Below are 21,073 nucleotides of genomic sequence, written 5' to 3'. Positions count from 1 at the left end.
CAGAATACAATTCATATTCATCTGAACCAATGAGGTGTATGAAACAGCAGTGGGGATGCTAATGGAGTTCAGCATTTGTTGGCAAGGAAACTTCCTATTGATTTTGTGGCAGTTCTCAATGTGCCGTATAGAGCTTAAGAGTGAAAGAAGAAAGGACTTCTTTAAAGGAGCGAAAATGAGTTGATGTTGGCTTAAAATGGACCAAGAAAACTATAACTGAGATCCAATTTCTGAGAAGAGTTCCCACACAAAAATCCATAAACCAACATCAAAAAAGACCACAAATTTCCCAGCCCTTTAATTCATTAATTACCATTTATCCTAGACAGTGATGCATTTCTGGATGTTGAAGAGATGTACATGTTAATAAAGTATTATATAATAATAAAAGTAAAAAAAAACTGCTGTAATAATAATTATAATGGCATCAGCATTGATACATTCACTATTAGTCAATTGCAAAAGGTAGCTTTAGTTGAAACAGCTTACATCCTGCAACAATATATGTAACAAACATCCACTTCTGCCTATCCCATGTCCTTGGAAAGGACTCAATAGATAGACAAAATGCCAAATCCAATCTGAACGTCTGGCTGATGAGGCGATGAACCATAAAGACATAAAAGGAACTGGAGCACTACTTGAGTCCAATTGGCATTGACAAATTCACCATCAGTCAATAGCAAAAGGCAGTTTTACTCGGAACAGTTTATATCCAGCAACGATACCTGATATTTTGCAGGGTGCAAAGTATCAACATCTGCCTATCCCAGGTCCTTGGGAAGGACTTGATAGGTAGAAATAAACCCAAACCCAGTCTGAATATCTAGCTGATTCTGCAACAATCATAATAAAGACATAATATAAAAGGGATTGTCTATTTTTTTCCACAATACTCCAGAACCACATAGTGTCCTCCATTGTGGAAGATACAAAATAGTGAGAAGTTCTGGATGTTGCTCTTTCTATATGGCACTATGACAGCCCAAAACCTGAAATAAAAGTACTAAAATAACAATGTAACTCCCATGCTCAGGGGAAAAAAAATATCCTTGATGAGCTGAGCTACTATCACTGCGAAGCACAACTCATGAAGAGCTATTGAGGAATTTCTCCTGCTATGTGTGTGTGAGAAATGTGTGAGAAGAATCCCCTAATTTCAAGAGGTCCATGTGTATGCACTAATATTATACTGGAAAATTCTCCACTTATTTCTTGCAACTCATGTAATAGGAACAGCATTCTAATGGACGAGTGTGCAGAATTCTTGTGATTGTTAGGTGGCCAAAAGTAAGTTCAAGTATCCTGTCACTGCGCACTTCTCAGAACAACTTCCCTTGTTTCCACAAATCCAAAGGGAACCCATCATACAGCAATGTCTCCTAAGTGGCTCTTTTAAATCCGATGTGTGGACAGGCAGAGAGGTTGCAAAGTCATAGAGAGGCTGAACAGAGCCATTGCCTAAAGCTTCAGAACAATACCCTAGGCACAAAAACAGTCCCAGAAGAAATTCAGAGTAAATTCTAAGAGAATGAGAATGAGATACATAAAAGAAAAAAAGAAAGCCTGGGGGAACTTGTAATGCTGTTTTTCATGTAATAATATTGACTTCAAGGATAGAAACAGGGTGATATTGATCTACAGACAGGCAAGGTAGTCCTTGAATTACAATTGTAATGGAGTCTTCCTATCATTTGTTGTAAGTCATATGATTGACCAGATTTTATGACATTTTTTGCAATAACTTGCTATGTGTGCAGTTTTGCCAAACAAACAAACAAAACCAGAAGTGCCATATTTTGACAAAACTATTGTAAAATGTAGTCATGTGACTGAGGGACCATGGTGTGAGGGGGGGGGCAATTGTCAGAACTTTGAACCGGGATTGAAAGTAGCCCCAAGGTAAATTTGTTTAACTTTGAACAGTTGCTAAGTAACAAGTCATAAATTTTGGACTACTTGTATCTTCCATTTGCCTGGATTAACTCTCCAATTATCCTTGACTTCTGCCCATATTAACTAGGATTTATGGCTGTTGCAATAGGAACACTCCAAAGATTTTGGGCTATGTTCCTTTCTGCTACAGTTTAAATTGTAGAGGCTTTGGAATGACTCTACACATTCTTGAACACGGGTGGTTGTATCAAGGGAAGATCTAGTTTCTCATCATCTTGACCAGGGTTGCTGTAAGTGTGCTGCTGCTTTATGAAAGCAATTCTTGTAGCAATAAATAGAATTACTCATGTCTGCATGGAGAAAGGAACATTTCAAAGGAAAAAGGGGGAGGGTAAATTCCAGAGAAATTGGAAACAAATCAAGAAAATGTTGGGGAAAGAGGAAAGGGAAGAAAACAGAATATATTTTAGTAGTTTGAAAGGTTGCAAGAAATTGGAGAGCCTGCTCGTCAGGGATGAACACACAAGTCCTGATCCAGTTAAAAGCTTTGATATAATCTGGTTAATCAATCTGATCTGGCAAACTGAATCAAGTGCACAAGTCAGATCAATTAACTAGACTCCCACACTCAATTTTGTCCATTTATAGAAATAGTCAAGTCATTCACAGTGATTCGAAGGAATCTGATTTTAAGCAAAAACATTTTTTTTTCAATTTGTAGATTCAGTTGGATCACCTTTATGATATACTGTATGTCAAAACACCATGGAGCCCTAAAATAGTTGAGTTGAGAAAGAGAAAAAGCGAGAGAAGAATATTTGTGAGTTAAGGATTTTGCAGAAGTATTTCTAGCAGGACTACCTGATTCTGTAATAGCTTTGTTCCATAAGCCATCCGTCTGGTAAACTCGCAAGATTTGTTTTTCTCACCATACACATACATACATAACCCGAACTAGACTGTTTCTCTGTGTCATATAATATATGTGGGTATATGCACAATTCTGTATGTATGTATGTATGTATGTATGTATGTATGTATGTATTTATTTATTTATTTATTTAGTATATATATCAGAGGTGGTGACCCTCTGAGAGCTGAATGCAACGAAATTTCATTTTAATGTATGCCGATTAGTGTACATTCAAAGTGACAATAAAGTTATTTCTATTCTATTCTATTCTATTCTATTCTATTCTATTCTATTCTATTCTATTCTATTCTATTCTATTCTATTCTATTCTATTCTATTCTATTCTACTTTACTCTACCCTACCCTACCCTACCCTACCCTACCCTACTCTACTCTACTCTACTCTACTCTACTCTACTCTACTCTACTCTACTCTACTCTACTCTACTCTATTCTATTCTATTCTATTCTATTCTATTCTATTCTATTCTATTCTATTCTAAATTGGCAAGCAGTCTGAAAGGGAATCACTGACCAAGATAAAGACACTAAAGTATCCTACTCTGGATTTTAACATCACTTCCTAGGCGACATCTCAGGCTTACATTTTCCAGTTACATTTTCTGGGTTATCATTATTAATCCATATTCAGAAATCTAGCCATTCTTAAAAATCATCCCATTATATATTAAAGGAATCTAAGGCTCCTTTACAAGTGTGGCCTTGAGATGCTCTATTAAAAGGCATTTGGAGGGGTATTTAGGATAGTATACCTGGCCTCTTCACTTCTGCCATTGCCTTAATTCCCCAAATCAGTAACAGAATTGAACATGATCCTTTTGATCCAGGCAATAATGGCCACAAAGGCACAGAAATGCATTTTCTCAAGAGCACAGCTCCTCTTCTGCTGTAGAGCCTTCAGCTTTCTCATAAACAGGAATGAAGGAGTAATTCATTTAGTTCATGTTTTAGTGTAAATATGCACTAATACATAAATAAATGCAGTTAGCTTTTTAAAACTATCTCTTTGCAGGGCATTTAAAAGAACTCGGCACAAATGTACAGAGCCACAGAGCAAAGCATAAAAATTAAAAATAAAACAAAACCCTGGCATTTGAGATCACTGATTAATTCTGGAAGTGAGGCCTGGAACAGAACCAATTCCAGGGCAACTGAACCTCCTCTGTCCAAGAACATAATGGCCAGCCAAGTTACAGCCTCAACGTCCGTTTGCTAAGGCAGATGTGCCGGGTCACAATTCGTTGACCATGTTTTGCTACCAGCCCAATTCTCCTAGAAATGCACCATCAAAGTGTCACTTAGAACCAGAGCTAAGTGCTGTTTGAGGTAATAGCTTTGCCCTTGGAGACCTGTGATTCTTGGGCTGTGGTAACATAGCAAAACGTGTGAGGTCAAAATAAAGACATGACATCAATAAAAATAAACAGGCTGTATGCCCGAAGGGTAGCTAATTATTTTTTCTTGAGGCACTAGGCCTCCCTTTACAAGAAAAAAAAAAAAAAACCAGAAATAGATCTTAAGGAATAAAACGACAAATTCTCAAGTAAATAAATACATTTTCTCCTTTTTGGAATTTACAATTGACTATCAAGTAGGACGGCAAAATTCTAATAGGAGACCATCAAACAGAACATGCGTGCTAAATTATATAATCAATTAAACAGTCTTGGTTGACAAAGAAATCTATTTGCTCTCAGCCTTTATTTCTAAGCCTTCAATAAATTCTAATTGAGAGATTGGAACTTTTCCACATTAAAAAAATAAATGAATGAACGGTGGCACAATTGTGAATTAATTTCTGCCACCAAAACAGCTGGATGAAAGAGAGCTTGCTCTTGCATTAAAAGTCGCAAAATCCCACCCAGCAGATCATGTAATCCAGGAGTGTCAAATTCAATTTCATTGAGGGCCGCATCAGCATTGTGGTTGCCCTCGGGGGGTGGGTGGGTGCGGCCTACTGGGTGGGCCTGGATGGAGTGGGTGTGGCCTACTGGGTGGGAATGGCCAGCCCTACATCATTCACATCAAGGATGCCTGTGGGGGGCCTGGGAAGGAGTGGGACAGATCTGAGGGTCTCTGGCAGAAAGGGGTGGGACCAGGGCAGAGCCCATCAAGTAGGCAAGGGCCATTTGCTGGCCACTTCCAGGCGATGGTGCGTTTCTTCATTCCTCATAAAGGGTGACACCTCCCCAGCATGCACTCAGGGGGTGGGGCCGACGCGGCAGGGGCTGGTTCCTTGTTGTTTCCAGGCGGCCTTGTGGACCTAAGACTGAATGCATTTCAACATAGATGGCCACCACAAAATTGTACATTGGTTCCCAGCCGGCCTGGGCCAGGACCAAGGCAGTGGGGGCCGTTCCCTCACTGTTTCCAGGATGGCTTCATGGGCCACATGAAACCACTTTGCGGGCCGCATCCGGCCCCTGGGTCTTGTGTTTGACATGTTTGATGTAATCAATTGAAATGAAATGAACATAATGAACATGGAATGGACATCTTCTAATTAAACCAGATTGCCAGTTGGATTGCTGTACTTGGGATACTCACTGGGGCAAATAAAGGGCTCCCATTGGTTGGAATGAATTGTGAAGGCAAGAGACAATCCCATTGGCTAGCCAACTGGACCATCAATGCTGGACAAGCTACCTCAGCAACCTGGAGAGACTATGTCTTCTTCCTAAGATTTTGAATTGTTATTTTCCCCCCTCCAATTCTTTAATTCTGAATTATCTTCTCAACAAATGTGAAAGATAATGTTTCTGTCTGGGGTGGGATAGGGGAGATAGCTTTGTACTAAGATGAAATGGTATCTATTAGTAATTGCTGCTGGATACAGTGGGTTACTAAGATAGTATGCTGAGGAAAAATAATCTGTCTAAGAATACAAAGCATTTGAAAAGCATTTGAAAGCCATGGTGGATCTATCCATTGTCAGAAGCAATATGGTGTGACAGACATGGAATCATGTAGTGGATGTTTTTAGAGTAATACAAAATGGTAGAGAAGGATCTTTATAGGCTATAAGATAGCAAATATATACAAACAATTGGTTTGGTCCTAGAAAATGGACTTAGATGTTACTAGCAAGGAATTAGGTTGGAATCGCTGCTCTCTACAGCCACATAAGTAAGTTGACACTTTTGAGACAGTGACCCAAGGAGGCAGCAAAGCCACCAAGAAAGGATCATGAATAGCACTAGACTTAAAATAAATGATGCAAGTGGCTTAGTGATCTTTGCCCATCCTAAAGCTGCCCACAGCTTGTGTGAAAGGACAAACTGAAATGATAATAAATAAAGCTGATTTACAGTAGGAGATGGCCAGAGAATGTCTAGCTTCATTCAACTATTCAGTGCCGCATTTGCAAATTAAGCTATCCTTGAAGTATGCAGGGCCAAACTTTTGGAGTGTCTGTCTTTTTTTGTGTGGTTCTGAGGGGTAAGATATCAAGTTAAAACCTCAAGACATTAATTAAAACCTCACTTTCACTTCCCAAGCCTTTAGTAGTCCTTTCACACAAAGGAATCCTCACACTTCCTGGGCCTGTATGAACTATGTTGTCAAGGTTCTCGGTTGTCACAATTGTAGCACAATAAACAGAATGCATACATGAATGGGTTGCCATCTGTGCTGCTGCTTATTCAGTGTTTGAGAAAATATGCATGATTATGAGAAATTGGAAGAGAGAGAGAGAGAGAGAGAGAGAGAGAGAGAGAGAGAGAGAGAGAGAGAGAGAGAGAGAGAGAGAAGGCTAATGATTGCAAAGAACTCAGACTAGGTGGTGGTTGTAGCCTTCTCAGTATCCTATTGAGGAAGATTTTGTCCTCATTTCACCCTGAATCCTGACTATGCGGGCTTACTTATCTGGGTGGGAGGGCAGAACCTTGATTGCCAGTGTAGCGTTGACTGTCCTTAGAAATTCTGATATCCCTACCATACCAGTATAACTTCACATTATTATGTGGCGGTGCAGTAGTTAGACTGTAGCACTGCAGACTAACTCTGCCGACTGCCAGGAGTTCGATTCTCACTGGCTCAAGGTTGATTCAGCCTTCTATCCTTCTGAGATCAGTAAAATGAGAACCCAGATTGTTGGAGGCAATATGCTGACTCTGTAAACTGCTTAGAGAGGGTTGTAGAATACTGTGAAGCAGTTTATAAGTCTAAGTGCTATTGCTATTATTACCAATAATGCAAGAAAAACCTGGGACCAAGAGGGTTCTACCTCCCTGCATCATTTGTATCTCAGAAGTCCTGTTTGGTGTTCTGGGCTTTTTGTTTAGTGCTATGAAAAACTTTCTATCTGTATTTCTCTTACTGAGTTTTTAGCCCCCAAAATAATTTATGAGATTACAGTGGGGGTTATCAATACAAAACCACAGGATCTACACTTCCCAAAATAAACAATATCCACCAGCTTTTGTTTTGGTTCAGCAAAATGGAGCCAGAGGCACACCTCCCTGAATATATGAAAATGGGTGAGATAAAAGTATTTTGCACATTTAACATATGTTAGTAAGAATGGATGTCTTAATGACTTGGAAAAGTGACAGCAGATGCAAATGACTGGAGCAATTTAAGTTGCAAAGTCACTGAGCCATATATATTGTACTTCCTGGTAAGGTAAGCCTATCTGCTGATTTACCTGTCTGCTGTAATAAAGAAAGGTCTTTTCCTGATATTTTGCTGACATACAGTAAGTCAGTTGAATAAATTTGAAGGATAGCAAGAGTGATGGATTAAAAAATAAGCCTTTTATAGGTTTGATACATCATTATCTCTGCCCACTACACTGCCCGTTTTAAAGCTTTCCTAAGAAAAGCTGTTACCAGATGTTTCTGTACATATTTATTAATTGTTGCGAGACCATTGGAACAATTTCTGTCCATTACTAACATCATCACAGATGCAAGCTCTTCCTTAAATGGAAATGTATTCAAACAGCAGTCTACGTGCATAGTTAGAAAATCATTCTTTTACTCAAGATTCATTATTTCAGAATGCCAAAAATATTCTGCTTCGGCAATATAATTACTTAACACACACACACCGCACATATAAGTATGCCATTGGAAAGAGAAGGAAATAAATCATTTTAATTGGTTTCTCCCCCACACGCACTGCTGAAAGAACTAAAGGGGCTTCAGAATGAGGATAACCAATCTGTGTTAGTGGCAGAAATATCCTTCATTGTGAGCTGTTCCAGAGAATAACAAGCATCATAAAAATACAACTGCTATGCTGAGTTTGAGGCTCCCAAATCAATATTTTGTTCAGCTGTGAAGTAAACATCATACTGTTAGATCACTTAAGACAGAACCAAGGCAGCATGTTTGCATTTTCAGCACCTGTTTTGATTAGGCTTCAACACTCAAGAATTGAATACACACAACAAGCACTGTGTACACTCCATGGAGTGCCTGAACAAAGGTCCTGGATGAAGATTCTCCAGCCATTCTTCAGAGGTGGTTGGTTCCCTAAAATACAGATATCTTGACAGCCTGAGGCACTTGTGCTAAGAAAAATTGGCTTCTGCATTTCTGATGCAGCTGCTCACATTTCATTATTTTTTATTATGTGCATGTCCCATCTTATTGACCAAATAAGAGGTAAAGAACCCCTTTAACATTACTGCATTAAAGACCAATAGCTTGAACCATTCCTTGTGAAGCCTCTCTACAGTTTTGTGCAGAGAGGCTACCTTAAAAGTTTATTTATGATTGTGTATGTAGGTAATCCACACTTGTGGAATTTATTTATTTCACAATATCAATATGCTGCTATAATCCCTACAGACTCTGGGTGACATAAAACCATACGTCTGTTCTAATATCAGACTAGTGTTTGCCTGTTTTAAGACTGTCCTCCTTTGAAGCAATGAGCTTCAAACACTGTAGCAGATGAACATAAAATCCGTATTTCACAGGACTGTAGCCGTAGCATTTTATGTTGCTACATAAAATCTCTTGTCAAGAAAGCTTTCCCCCTTCTTATAAGAGGAAGAAAATCAAAGCTTTGGTGAAAATGATATACTATCTAATTTAGATCAAAGATATTCCCTGTTACCAGAGGTTATGCCTGCAAGAATAAGAAACTGATGAACAAATTTGGAGCCATACATGGCAGATAATGTCATGAAGGCATTGTCTTCCACAACCCAGAATATTGCTTCAAGATATTGCTGTCCTTTCAAATGGCAGTTGCTTTGCTAGTGAACTTAAGCTGTTGTCCCTGGTCATTTTTTAAACAGAGTATTTATTTTAGCCATTGATCAGAAATACAAAAAACACAAATATAAATAACCCACAGATCATTTTCAGCAATTTCAACAAATTTACTGTCCTGTGCTCAGTAATATCTGGTGAAATGAAAAAAAGAGGGACTCCAAAAAGCAGAAGTGTGAGAAAAGACAACCGGAGTTGCGTAACACTGACATTTTTATTAGAATTCATTTGTAACAAATGGAGCTTGTGTCAGCAAAGAACTGATTTTCATACAGACTTTCTTTCGCCACTAATGTAACGAAGTAAGAAAATAAAAAGCACGCCTTTCATTCTGTAAAACATTTACGCGTACTACTGATTAGAGGTAATTGTATTTTTTTTTAACAAGCCATTTTACAAGGGGTTTTTTTTCGTTTTAATTTTTCAGTCTAGGCATCCAAAACGAGAGCAGAGAACACAATTTGTATAATTTTTGTAAAGACACTCCAAGCCTGAATGGCAACGCCACATAACAAGATGGATGACGGGACCGTCAGCCCTCTGATAGTCTTTTGAAGTATCAGGGCTTTTAAAAATTAAAAGATTAAAACCAGAAAAGGGGGGGAATAAAAAAGGGGGGAAATCTGTATTTCATTGTTGCCCCTGCAAACTTTCCCCCTCTTTTACCATGTTTTTGTGTTATTTACATACACACAAGTGGATTTTCATAATCGTTTTTCTTACAGATGGGTTCAAGTAATAATACTATTGGGTGTAGAATCAATAGGGCAGTGCATAGTACAAAGATATAGAAAGTGCAGATCACCCTCCTTTGCCCATCCATCCTCACCAACGGCTAACCATGCAAACCATTTTTTTTCTAAAAAAAGAGAGCTAAAATAAAAGTTCTGTACAAATAATTCTTATATAGTTTGTGTATTTCTCCATCGTTAACTAATTACAAAATTATACATAACTACACGTACATAGGTAAATAATAGCACCGTACTGATTATGCTGAGGAAACAAAACTCCAACTATGGTGAATGACGATTCACGAGACCAATTCATTGAAAAAAAGAAAAAAGGAAATGAGGGAAAAAGAAAAATCACCGCACCGCAAAGAAACCCAAATGGAATGCACATCAATGATTTGGATAGAAATCTCTTTAGAAGCAACTCCTGAATAGTCACTTGGAGAGGACTGGCTATTTTTTTGGCTGCATATCGGTCACACACTCGCTCTTCCTACTGATTTAGCTTATAATCTTCTTTTACAAAACAAATGATTGTGGTAGAAAGGCTGGCCTGGATCTGTAGTGAGCCACCTTAAGGCATGCCTGCACAAGATGCCCACGGATAGAGCTGGGGCACAATTGGAGTCCTCCTAGACCAGGGGTCTTCAAATTTGGCAATTTTAAGACTTGTGGACTTCAACTCCCAGAATTCCTCAGCCAGTCAGGGCTGGCTGAGGAATTCTGAGAGTTGAAGTCCACAAGTCTTAAAGTTCCTAAGTTTGAAGACTCCTGTCCTAGACTCACGGCTTCTGCTGAAGAAGCACATGGCAGTGACGGTGGAGGACAGCTTTGCACAGATCCATCTTGTGCACCCATTGCACCCTGCCCTGGACCAGGAGGTGTTGGTCTTGCTCACCTATGATTGATTGTTTCCTAAGCCCCCACATCCTTCTGCCACTTCTTGCTGACAGCTCTACCCATGGTTTCTAACTCCTTTGTGTCCCAGTTTCTGTAAGACCCAACTGATCCACGTCACACACTCCTGCTCTTTGGGAAAGAATTCTATTGCTCTGGCTCTTGAAGGTTTGTGCTTGAATTTAAGCCAATTCACCCAAAGCATTTGTGCAGCCATGCCTCTTGAGCCTTGGATGGCACGTCAATCTGTCGAGCCATCCTTTTGATTCAAAGCGCGAGTTCAGTATGTAGCCTGCCCCCCCCCCTTTTGTCTTTGACAGAAACAAATCAAAAGGAAACATGCAGTGCACACATTCATGTTGGATTCTGATGTAGAATTAAAGAATCTCACTCTGAGGTAGCCTTCTATAATGCTTATTTAAAAACTATTATACATATGTATGTGGATTTTTTTTGTGTTTTTTGCGCTTTTTAATTGGTTTTTTTAAAATATATATATATATAAAAGTGCTCAAATAGAATGCTTTCTAGTGTTTGGTCTTTCAATATGTTTATTTCTGGTAGTGGTGGAAAACATGGAAAAATAAATGCGAATGTAGGTATACACTTGGTTGCTTTTCTTTATGGAAACACATCTAAAAACTTTTCTTCGTGATCTATATTTTGATCCAACATGGCACCTAGCCCAATATAAGAAACAATGGCTTCTGTTCAACTGGCACAATCAATTTCTTCATTTGTCATTAGATAATACCACAATAGGTGCTTTATCCAATCCAGCTAATTTCAAAAGGCCTCCTAGCTTGAGTTAAAAAAAACTTGTTGTGGCCTCACGTACATGAGTAGGGATCCAAACCCAGTCAAATTGCCATTCTTAAAGTATTAGGAGTATTTTATTATATTTTTAGAATAGCATGTCTATAAAACAAAACAAAAAAAATTATAGGTATGAATGCCAGCTGGGGAAAAAAAAACACATTTTTGAAATACTTTGCCTGTGGCTACAGGGTGCCTGACTACCCTCTGCTTTGGATAAAAAATGATCAATAGTGAACACTTGGAATGAATATTGTTAAGAAGAACTTTACATGCTGAAAAGAGACTGTTTTAACTGGAAAAAAAAAGGTAGATGAGAAATCACAGAGATCCTGTTGGGGCAAACAGACAAAAATATATATATGAAGCAATGCGATCAAAATAGGCATCAAATATAAGGCACTCTAAATGCAAAAATTAAAACTGAAAACAGCATTTCTAACTGGTGCTGTGCACCAGAAAATATTCTGATCTACAGAGCAATGTGTGTTTCTCTTTGCCTCATTATACTTCGTCATTCCAAATAACTTATTCTATACCGCGGACAATTTCATAAATGGATATATTTTTAAAACTCTTGACAATTATTATAACATTAGTTAGGGGTATGCACTGACCTCCTTCATATGCCTATTTCGTAGACTTGTTATGGATGCTATTGCACTAAAATGTTCCAAATATGAAATCTCACTGTGAGCCATAACATGATATGTAATGCAATCCCTAAGCAGGTTTATTTAGAAGTAAGTCCCACTGAGTTAATCGGTCTTCTCTTCTAGTAATGGTGGACCAAACCTTAATGTGCATGGGTGATGAGTTATGTGTGTGCACATGATTTCTACCCATTAAATTTGGGTAAGGTTGAATTTCAAGTATCACTGATGTGCATTCCTCATTTCCCCTAGGAAATTGAAAAGAAAGCAAAAGCAAAAGATAAAATAAACACAAATCCCTCAAAAGCAAACCTTGAAATGCAGAGATGTGTAGAAATATTGTATGATCTGAATGTATCAATTTGGATTTTTTTCCCCTTACTACTTCAATAAATCCAAGTTATGGAAGAACTGATACATGTATATTTATATATTTATATTTATGTGCATTTCTTTCTGTCTATCTACATATTATTTGTTGTAGATGGATAGAGAGAGAATGAGAGAGATATACATACATTTATACTAGAAAGAGAAATGTGTGTTAGTAGCAGCTTTATACTTGCGCTTCCCTGTTGATTCCAAAAGAAATAAAAACAAAATCTTCCATATGTAGATTAACTGATTTATATTTCGTTGGAAAAAAAAATCAAATGTAAAAGCAATATCTAAATGAAAATGTGGTCCTGGAGATAAATATAGGGTTGCACAAAAATGTGCAAATTGTCAAAATTATTTAACATTTCTACAGCGAGATATTACAGGTAACAGTTCTACAGCATAAAAAAAACTACAATTCAGAAACAAACAAAAAAAATTGAACAGGTATGCAATTTTTGTTTGAATTTACTTGATTGAATGATAAACTTTTGTGTTGTTGTTGTTTTTTTAAAAAAAGAAAAAAGTTTACACAGTTAAAAATGAAGCACAGGTCAGCAGTATCTTTACAATACTAGAAAACTAAATCAAGGACTTTCTTTTCAAACATTTGCCCTTTGCCCTCCCAACCCCAAAGGTTACTGATGAGCAATATGGTAGGAAGGGGAGATGTTGGAACCAAGAGGTGGTTTTGTTCTGGAGGAGCCGGGATGGGCCTCCCGGCGAACATCTGGCGCTGAATTGCAGAAACCTAATGTTGGCATCGTTCATTATCATGCGGCCCTAAACAAGATGATCGTCCTTGGAAGGAATGTCCTCTTCCCCTTTCATTCAAATCCAATCAAAATGGAATCTTGGAATCTCTGTAAACTGAAATCCTTCCGGTGCCTCAATCCAGTCAAGTTTCTTTAATTATGTTTCTGGTTAAGTTTACTGATGACTGAATTGTTGGTTCACCCGGCAGTTTTTTTTTTTTCCTGTTAATATGTCCCACTAATTGGTCTTTAATTTAAAGTTAAATACTTCTCAAGCACACTGTATGGCTCAGAAGAGGCTCTCTGGATCTTAAAGGGCCTGTAGTTAACAATCCAGGGTGGGTCAGCGTTTCTCCATTTGTTTTTACGTTGCATAGTGATCAAAGCTGCCCAGATATTCTAGTGCAGCACGATAGCAGAATTGATACTGATCCTTGGGAAAGAGAGAGGAAGAGAGACAGAAATTTGGGTTAAAATAAATATATTTGTTCAGCAAAATTATATTGACAATTTTCTAATCCTGATTAAGAGAACAGAAAAAGGAGTCACTTTCTCTGTTTACAGAAGCTCTGTATTTCCTTACCTTTTCAGATTTATAGGGGATCAGGATAATTTTGGCTTAAAAGCTAATCAGAGTGGCTATTTCTGTGTAAACAAAAATGTCAAATCCTTGGCACATATATCCTAAATGTGATGTATACACTATGTTTAACATTAATCTTTGTAGTAGCCACTAAAGAACTGTGTCTGAATTATGGAATTACGGAGTGGAAAGGGAGATTGTCCATCTCATCCACAGCTTTTCGGTTCAGATCTACAAGAAGGTCTGGTACCAGGCAGTATGGGTAGAATATCACAAATAGAATGTCCAACTGGGGCCTACAGCAAGTGATCCATTGATTTTTAGGTAGATTAGCTCAAAGCCAGGCCCTCCAGCACTTTGGGGTGTAATCTGAATTGCAGAAAACCACAAAAAGTATGAAGACTACTTCAGAATATCCTGCTCTGTGCACCTTGTTTCATCCTTGTGCTCCTGAAAGAGAGTATCTCGCTAGATTGACTAATCACTTTCAGACAAATCATTGAAAGAAGATAAGCTAGATAGTTGAGTCTGAAAAGATATTTTTTTATTTGGTCTAGTGCAGCAGTTCTCAACCTTTGGGTTGCGACCCCATTTCACGGGGGTCGCCAAACAACGCAGTCTGCCATTTTTTCTCCTTTTCCTTAGCTGTGCTACTCCCTTTTATTCTATTGGCTTTTGAAAGCCAATAGAATAGACTCTCTTGAATAGAGTCTAATTCTATTGGCTTTCAAAAGCCAATAGGAATTGTCCAGGCTGTCTCTGCCCTGCTGAGCCTGCCAAAAGTCCCATTCTGCAAACGGTGCTGCAAGTTTTCTGCAGCGAAGGCGAGCTGTCTGTAAGTTTTCACCCCTCCCTGCTGAGCAACTACTAAAAATGTAAGTAAAAGAGAGCCAGGGGTGGGAGGTGGGAGGCCAGCAGGCGCAGGGAGGGTTGCTGGCGTGCGTGGGGCCTGGTGGGTGCCTTACCTCCCTTGGGCTGGGCCAGCTGGTGGCCCAGACGGTGGTCGCCCTGCGCCGTTGCTGCCCCTTGCCAGCTACGCCTCGGCTAGTGCAGGGGGCGGCACCACGCATGCGCGGCGCTCCCAGGCAGAGAAAGTCCTCGCCTTATGACCGGTTGGGTAGTCCTTGACTTACAACCGGTTGAGTAGTCCTCGACTTACGACAGCTTGGGGGGTCGCAGCATTAAAAAGGTTGAGAACCACTGGTCTAGTGGTTAAGGCACCAGGCTAAGAAGTGGGAGACTGTGAGTCTAGTCCTGTCTTAGCCATGGAAGTCTGCTGGGTGACCTTGGACCACTCATTTTCTGCCCAAATCATATCACAGGGTTGTTGTGAGGAAAATAGGAAGAGAAAAGTGTATTGAATATGTTCACCACTTTGAGTTGTAGTAGATGCACAGAATATCTTTTTCCTTTTTTTCTTTGTTTTTAGTATTTAACCTTTGATAAATTTATCTATCTATATCTATCTATCTATCTATCTATCTATCTATCTATCTATCTATCTATCTATCTATCTATCATCTATCTATCTATATTTATTGTCTCTCTCACATTACATAATTATTTAATGAAGACTTCAGTACCAGGTAACTAACTCATGACTATTGTACAAAAATTACTTTGATGTAATCTGTATTATTTTTTATCTTAATATTATATTTAATCTTGTATGAAGAAGTCTAATAATTTTATGCTTGTAACATTGACAGAACATTTTTTCTTTATATTTAAAATTCTAAATTATCCAACCAATAGAATCGCAATAACTTTAATTAATAATGTACTAATATCTTTGCCCTGAAATAACGTAAGGCATTAATATATATAACAAGATAATAAAGAGGAAAAAATTCTTCTGGTCCCATAGCATTGTGGTACTTCTTCATTTTATAGATTGTTACTTCCACCTCCTCCTTTTCTTCTCCCTGTTTCCCTAAGCTGCCCCCTTCTTTGCAGCAACAGATTTTTGCTGAATGCAAAGTAAAGTAAGGGAGAGGATTTTTGGGCTGTTCTTGTGAAAACAATGTGTGAATTAAGAGAAAGGAATTCTAAGGTGAATCTAGAGGGCAAGGATTGGGGGTGGGGGAATCTTGTTTTAAGGTCTTACTTGAAAAGGATGGCCTTTTCAAATTAAGAAATAAAAAATGCAGACCCTCGCCATTTTGTGTCTCCTTCGGGGAGAACAGGAGCTCCCAAATAATCAGGACAATGCACATGGGGCTTTACTTAAATGCAAGTGGATCCAATCCTCTGTAGATATTTGGGCTCAAGCTGGGAGGTTCAGGAGTTGGAGGTTTGCTGGATACCTAAGATAGGGCTAAACAGCTTGCAGTATGCAAAAAAGCCCTGGAGTTTGGCATCTGCATGGATTTCTCTCACTAGGAAGAGCATATTTTATGAAAATGACTTATGTGGGTTCTCCTCTTCTACTTTGGAATTCTCCATATTGCAAGAATGATCATATCTGGTTTATCTCACACACACACACACACACACACACACACACACACACACACAGGCACTCACAAATCAGCAATGTAGCTAGTATGACTTTGAATTCACATTAATAGCTATTGAATCTCCCAAAAGATTAAAAAAAACCCCAAGAAAAACCAAAAAAACCTCAAGCTACACAGTATTAAACCATTTCTTAGATGTAAAAAGAAAGCATTACAAATCTCAGTCTTTTGTTACAAGGGTTGAGCCCGTTATTTTCAAACATATCTCCTGGTTTTGTTTTCTTTCTAGAAGTTTTGGCTGAATGTCTTCCTCTGATAGTTTAAACATTAGGACTGGGGTAGTATGATATTGGTGTCCCTACTGGTATTATAGTAATAAATTATCCTATTATAAAGATATCAGAGTTCTTAGGCATTGCCAAGACAGGGAAGTCCATAGTGAGCTGTAAAGTGAGCAGATAAGCTCTCCTCCTATGTTAATGAAGCTCAAGGACTGAGAAAAGAGGTGAGAAAACCTGTCAACTGAGGAAAAATAATAACAAACAGATGCAACTGCTAAACCAGATTTCTGGGGCAAGGTCTTCATATTTCAGAGAACTTAGCAACCAAGACCAACTGCTGTTTCATCACATCTATAATACAATGTGGATCTGTTTTCCCCTCCCTCCCTCACCCCTGGTAAAGAAGCAGCAATGGAAAACATAAATAAAATTAAAAAGGGCCATTATTTTAAACTTGGTGACCTACTTTTTTTTGTCAAATCGTATCAGGTCACAGAAGGGTACTGACATTGCTCAGATTGATATCCACTTATTACTGTATATCTCTCTTGTTCTTTTTGAAAACCTTTTCAGTTTTATTAAAGTTCATCATGCCTCTTTTGGGAAACTTAACTATAATTCTTGTCACTTCTACATTACACTGATACATTCCTAAGAGGTTTCCCACTGTCTATGAATATCACAAAATATAAATCTTAGGGAAAAAAGGACCCATGCCCAAAATTTTCCAAAATTTATTTAACCTTCAATCGTATTTATTAATTAATATCCTGCCTTTATTATTTTTACAAACAACTCAAAGTGGTAAACATATCTAATATTACTTCCTCCTCCTAATTTCCCCACAATAACAACTCTGTGAGGTAAGTTGAGCTGAGAGTATGTGACTGACCCAAGATCACCCAGCTGGCTTCCATGGCTAAAGCAGGATCAGAACTTGTGATCTTCTGTGCTCTAGCCTGGTGTCTTAACCACTAGACCCTGGAAAATTGCAGTGGACAACTGGGTGATACTGAAACCATCCCCAGTTGTAACCCTTTTAGTCCCCAATCAAGAAATAAATAAAGAGGTGCTGCTTTCTTTTCTTCTGATCCTGCCTTATATTTCAGGGGAAGTCTTCATTGCTTTAAGCATCATTCAATGAAAGAATGAAAATACTCCATTTGTAGGCTTCTACAGTGGCTTATGTTACAAAATATAAATAACAAATAGCAAAGTAAAATATATATTTGATCATTACTCTATTCATGTATATATGGATGGGTGTGTGTTTATGTAGAAAACTATTTTTCCTCACCTCTGTTTGTACCATGGCTGGCCGCTGCGTCCTTAACATTTTGACAGTCTGGAAAATATCTACAACACCTTCATATCTCATTCGTTCCAACACAATGCTTAGGGTTATGAACACACCAGTTCTTCCAACACCCGCACTAGAAAGAAAGAAAGAGAGAAAGAGAGAGAGAGAGACAGAGACAGAGACAGAGAGAGACAGAGAGAGAGACAGAGAGAAAAGCAAAATTTAGTTGAAAGCTAAACTGTGGATGGAATATAGCATATGTATACAAGTTCCATATATAAATTGAACATGTAAATCACATTCTTGCAAGGTGACTATTTTCTGCTAAGCCAAATTCTGAATATGATTTAAAGAAACTCACTTTTTGATTGGGAGTAGAAGAATTAGGAGAACTTTATCAACAGAAGTAATTGAAAACCATTTTTTAAAAGCACACACCTGCAAATACAGCTGACAGCAGAACTACATTTAGTTAAAAGTTGACACACAAATTGTATTTGAAACTATTTTGAGACAGCAATTTTTCTAGTACCAATTAAAAGGTTAACATTTCTGGATGTTGGGCATCTCTTCCAAATTATTGTATCAGGCTGCTGGCCTAAGTGTATGACAACATGGCTAATAATGCAAAATATTAACTAACTGATGGGATAAAATCTTGGAATGTTCAGATTAAAATAATGATTTCAAGTTATCACTGTTTATCTTAAATGAAAAGAAACGGAAAGCAGGATTTTGCCATCTTTGCCTCAAACCAGCCTATGTCAATAACTACAATAAGATGAAGAACAAATGTTACGATTACTTTTTCCTCTTTTTCTTACAAGAAATCTATTAAGGGGATTATATAAATGGTTGTATTGTAGATACAATTTTTTGAACTATACAAATAAACTAGGAAAGCAAACACTGTTGCTGTGATAAGAGGTTTTCAGCTAATGATTTTCCTAATCTCTCTTTCTATCTCTGATTATATGCCATGAATTATCAGTATGTATTTACTCTTAGTCAGGGCTTTTTTTCTCATAGAACGCCCAGAACAGAGTTCTGGCACCTTTTTTGGATGGAACCTTGTAGGGTAGGCAAGGTGGGTTGTATGACGCGTGTGAGTTCTGGCACCTTTTTTTTTTTTAAAGAAAAAAACACTGTTCTTAGAGATTTACTCTTTCTGCAGAATAATCTATCCCCAACCAGGTCCTTTGGATTTTGCAATAGTGTACCCATTGATGCTGTAATTGAGTCTCTTCAGCTTGTTGCTGGCTGTCTTTTTTCTCTTTCCTGCCATTTTCCCTGGATACATACATACTGTATGCACAGACAATCACACATAGCTATATGAAGAAATGTGAGTGCAAGTTGAACAAATATCCATCCTAGGAAGGAACAGTACATACAAGCATGTTGGAGATGTGACACGTTCACATAAACGAAATAAAAAAAAATTGGGAGTCTATAGTGCACTTTATAATTTGGGACATTGGTAATGCAACTTGCCATTGGAATATATGTTGACTATGCAGTTATGTCTTCAAGCATTAACTAAATAGGATCAGTACTTATCTTTTACTCTGTCAAAAAAATATTTTACAGAGCTAATCCTTTAATCATAATATCTTAATTCATAAATCTGCTGTACTTTTTGGAAGGATGCAAAAATGATTTTTGTGCATACTATTCACATCTAATACATACTAGTTTGCTATGTATTCCTCCCATTGACTCAATTCTTTAGACTACTAGCTTTTTCCTCCATGTATAGAAAACATAGTTATGAAATCATATCACATCAACTGAATCAACATTTTTGAACAGGCATTCTTTCTATGGGTGCAGAATTGCTGTACACATTTTGAAAAATCCAGAGAGAGATTGTCTTTATTCTGCAGTTCCTGATCATTTCTATGGCTGTTTCTGTCCATTTTTATACATCTTTTGCTGATAATCTTTTATCTTCTACTTTTGATAATCTTTTATCTTCTACCTCTGTTCCTCCCTAGTCTTTCACAAAGACTGAATATTAGAGTTCTACATCCATAAGAAAGAATCTAGTTGCAGAATTGCCAGCACTAGAAATTGTATAAGTCATTGTATAAGTCTTGCAGTTCTTTGCATTAGGCTGCATACAATTTTACTGAACATATGATTATCAAATTAAAATATTAGTTTTTGCAATCCATAAAGCAAATTGATTAAGTAAAGACAAAAGATTACAATTATGATAATCTTTATTACAGTCACTGAGCTGTCCATAAGCAAAAGATGTTCTTAGGTATTCTGTAGGATTGTATTTAAAAAAATGTTCCCCTGGCTTGTCCTGTTTATATTCAACAAACAATGGAATATTATTTTTCTAAGCTTACTAGAGAAAATAAAACTCAGAGATAATTGTCACCTACAACCTTTTGCTTCACACAGGGATTTGTAGGAATATTAGCAGTAGCATTGTATTTGAGTTAAATGTCTCTCGCAGAAGAAAAACTGTTTTTTTTTTTTCTATTGACCCACCGCTAGATCTACTGCATGGTTAACTATGCTGTTTATTGTCATACTTCTGTGGATGGGGAATGGAAACTGTCAGATAATGGCTTGAATAAGGTCACACTATCAGCTCAATGCTGACATGACATTTGAACCACCTCGTGTTTGCTTCCTCATGCCTATATTTCTACTTTGGCATGTTATTGCCATCATTAAACCTGTTGTCATTTTAATCAAACAATATTTGGCATCTGCGTTTCATTCTCTTACCTACAGTGAACCGAAATTGGCCCGTCTTGTCCAAACTGCTCTTTTGTTTTATGAACTTGGCCAATGAAGTCTATAAACCCTTCTCCCGATTTTGGTACTCCTTGTTCAGGCCAGTCAGTGAACTGGAATTGCCTCACTGTTCGGGACTGGCCATCCTTGAATGAAAAGCAGACATATCAGATGGAAAGTACAGCAGAAGACATGTTTAACATTCTTTAGTTCCTGGGATCATATATTGACAAGAAAAGTGACCTGCAATAAAATGAAGATAGCTTTCCTGCAATCTAACTGCAGTCATGATGAGGTTTGCCTTTTGCTCCTTTTTTTTGCCATTAACAGAACCATAGCGACACAAGAGTGCAATTTCATTAACCACAGTGATGCTCAAATTATTCTCTGCCCTGGAGAGGATATT

At 37.8% G+C, this 21,073-nt stretch overlaps 1 protein-coding gene across 50 annotated transcripts in view; it reads right to left on the bottom strand.

Moving 5' to 3' along the window:
* Positions 1-9,249: 9,249 nt before the first annotated feature.
* Positions 9,250-21,073, bottom strand: part of PTPRD (protein tyrosine phosphatase receptor type D) — a 478,865-nt gene continuing 467,041 nt past the window's right edge. For all 50 annotated transcript variants that reach the window (XM_039356096.1, XM_039356097.1, XM_039356101.1 and 47 more), the window contains 3 exons: positions 20,659-20,813; positions 17,908-18,043; positions 9,250-13,720 (listed from right to left, as the gene is read on the bottom strand). In XM_039356096.1, the coding sequence (XP_039212030.1) occupies positions 13,652-13,720; positions 17,908-18,043; positions 20,659-20,813 (360 nt within the window). In that variant the 3' untranslated portion in view covers positions 9,250-13,651. The remainder of the gene's footprint in view (positions 13,721-17,907; positions 18,044-20,658; positions 20,814-21,073) is intronic.

Source organism: Crotalus tigris, unplaced genomic scaffold, assembly GCF_016545835.1.
Source record: "Crotalus tigris isolate CLP2741 ecotype Arizona unplaced genomic scaffold, ASM1654583v1 scf7180000018786.1720131, whole genome shotgun sequence".
NCBI classification, from domain to species: Eukaryota; Metazoa; Chordata; class Lepidosauria; order Squamata; family Viperidae; genus Crotalus; species Crotalus tigris.
Note: the sequence above shows the minus strand (reverse complement) of the source record. Positions and strands in the feature narration are given on the sequence as shown.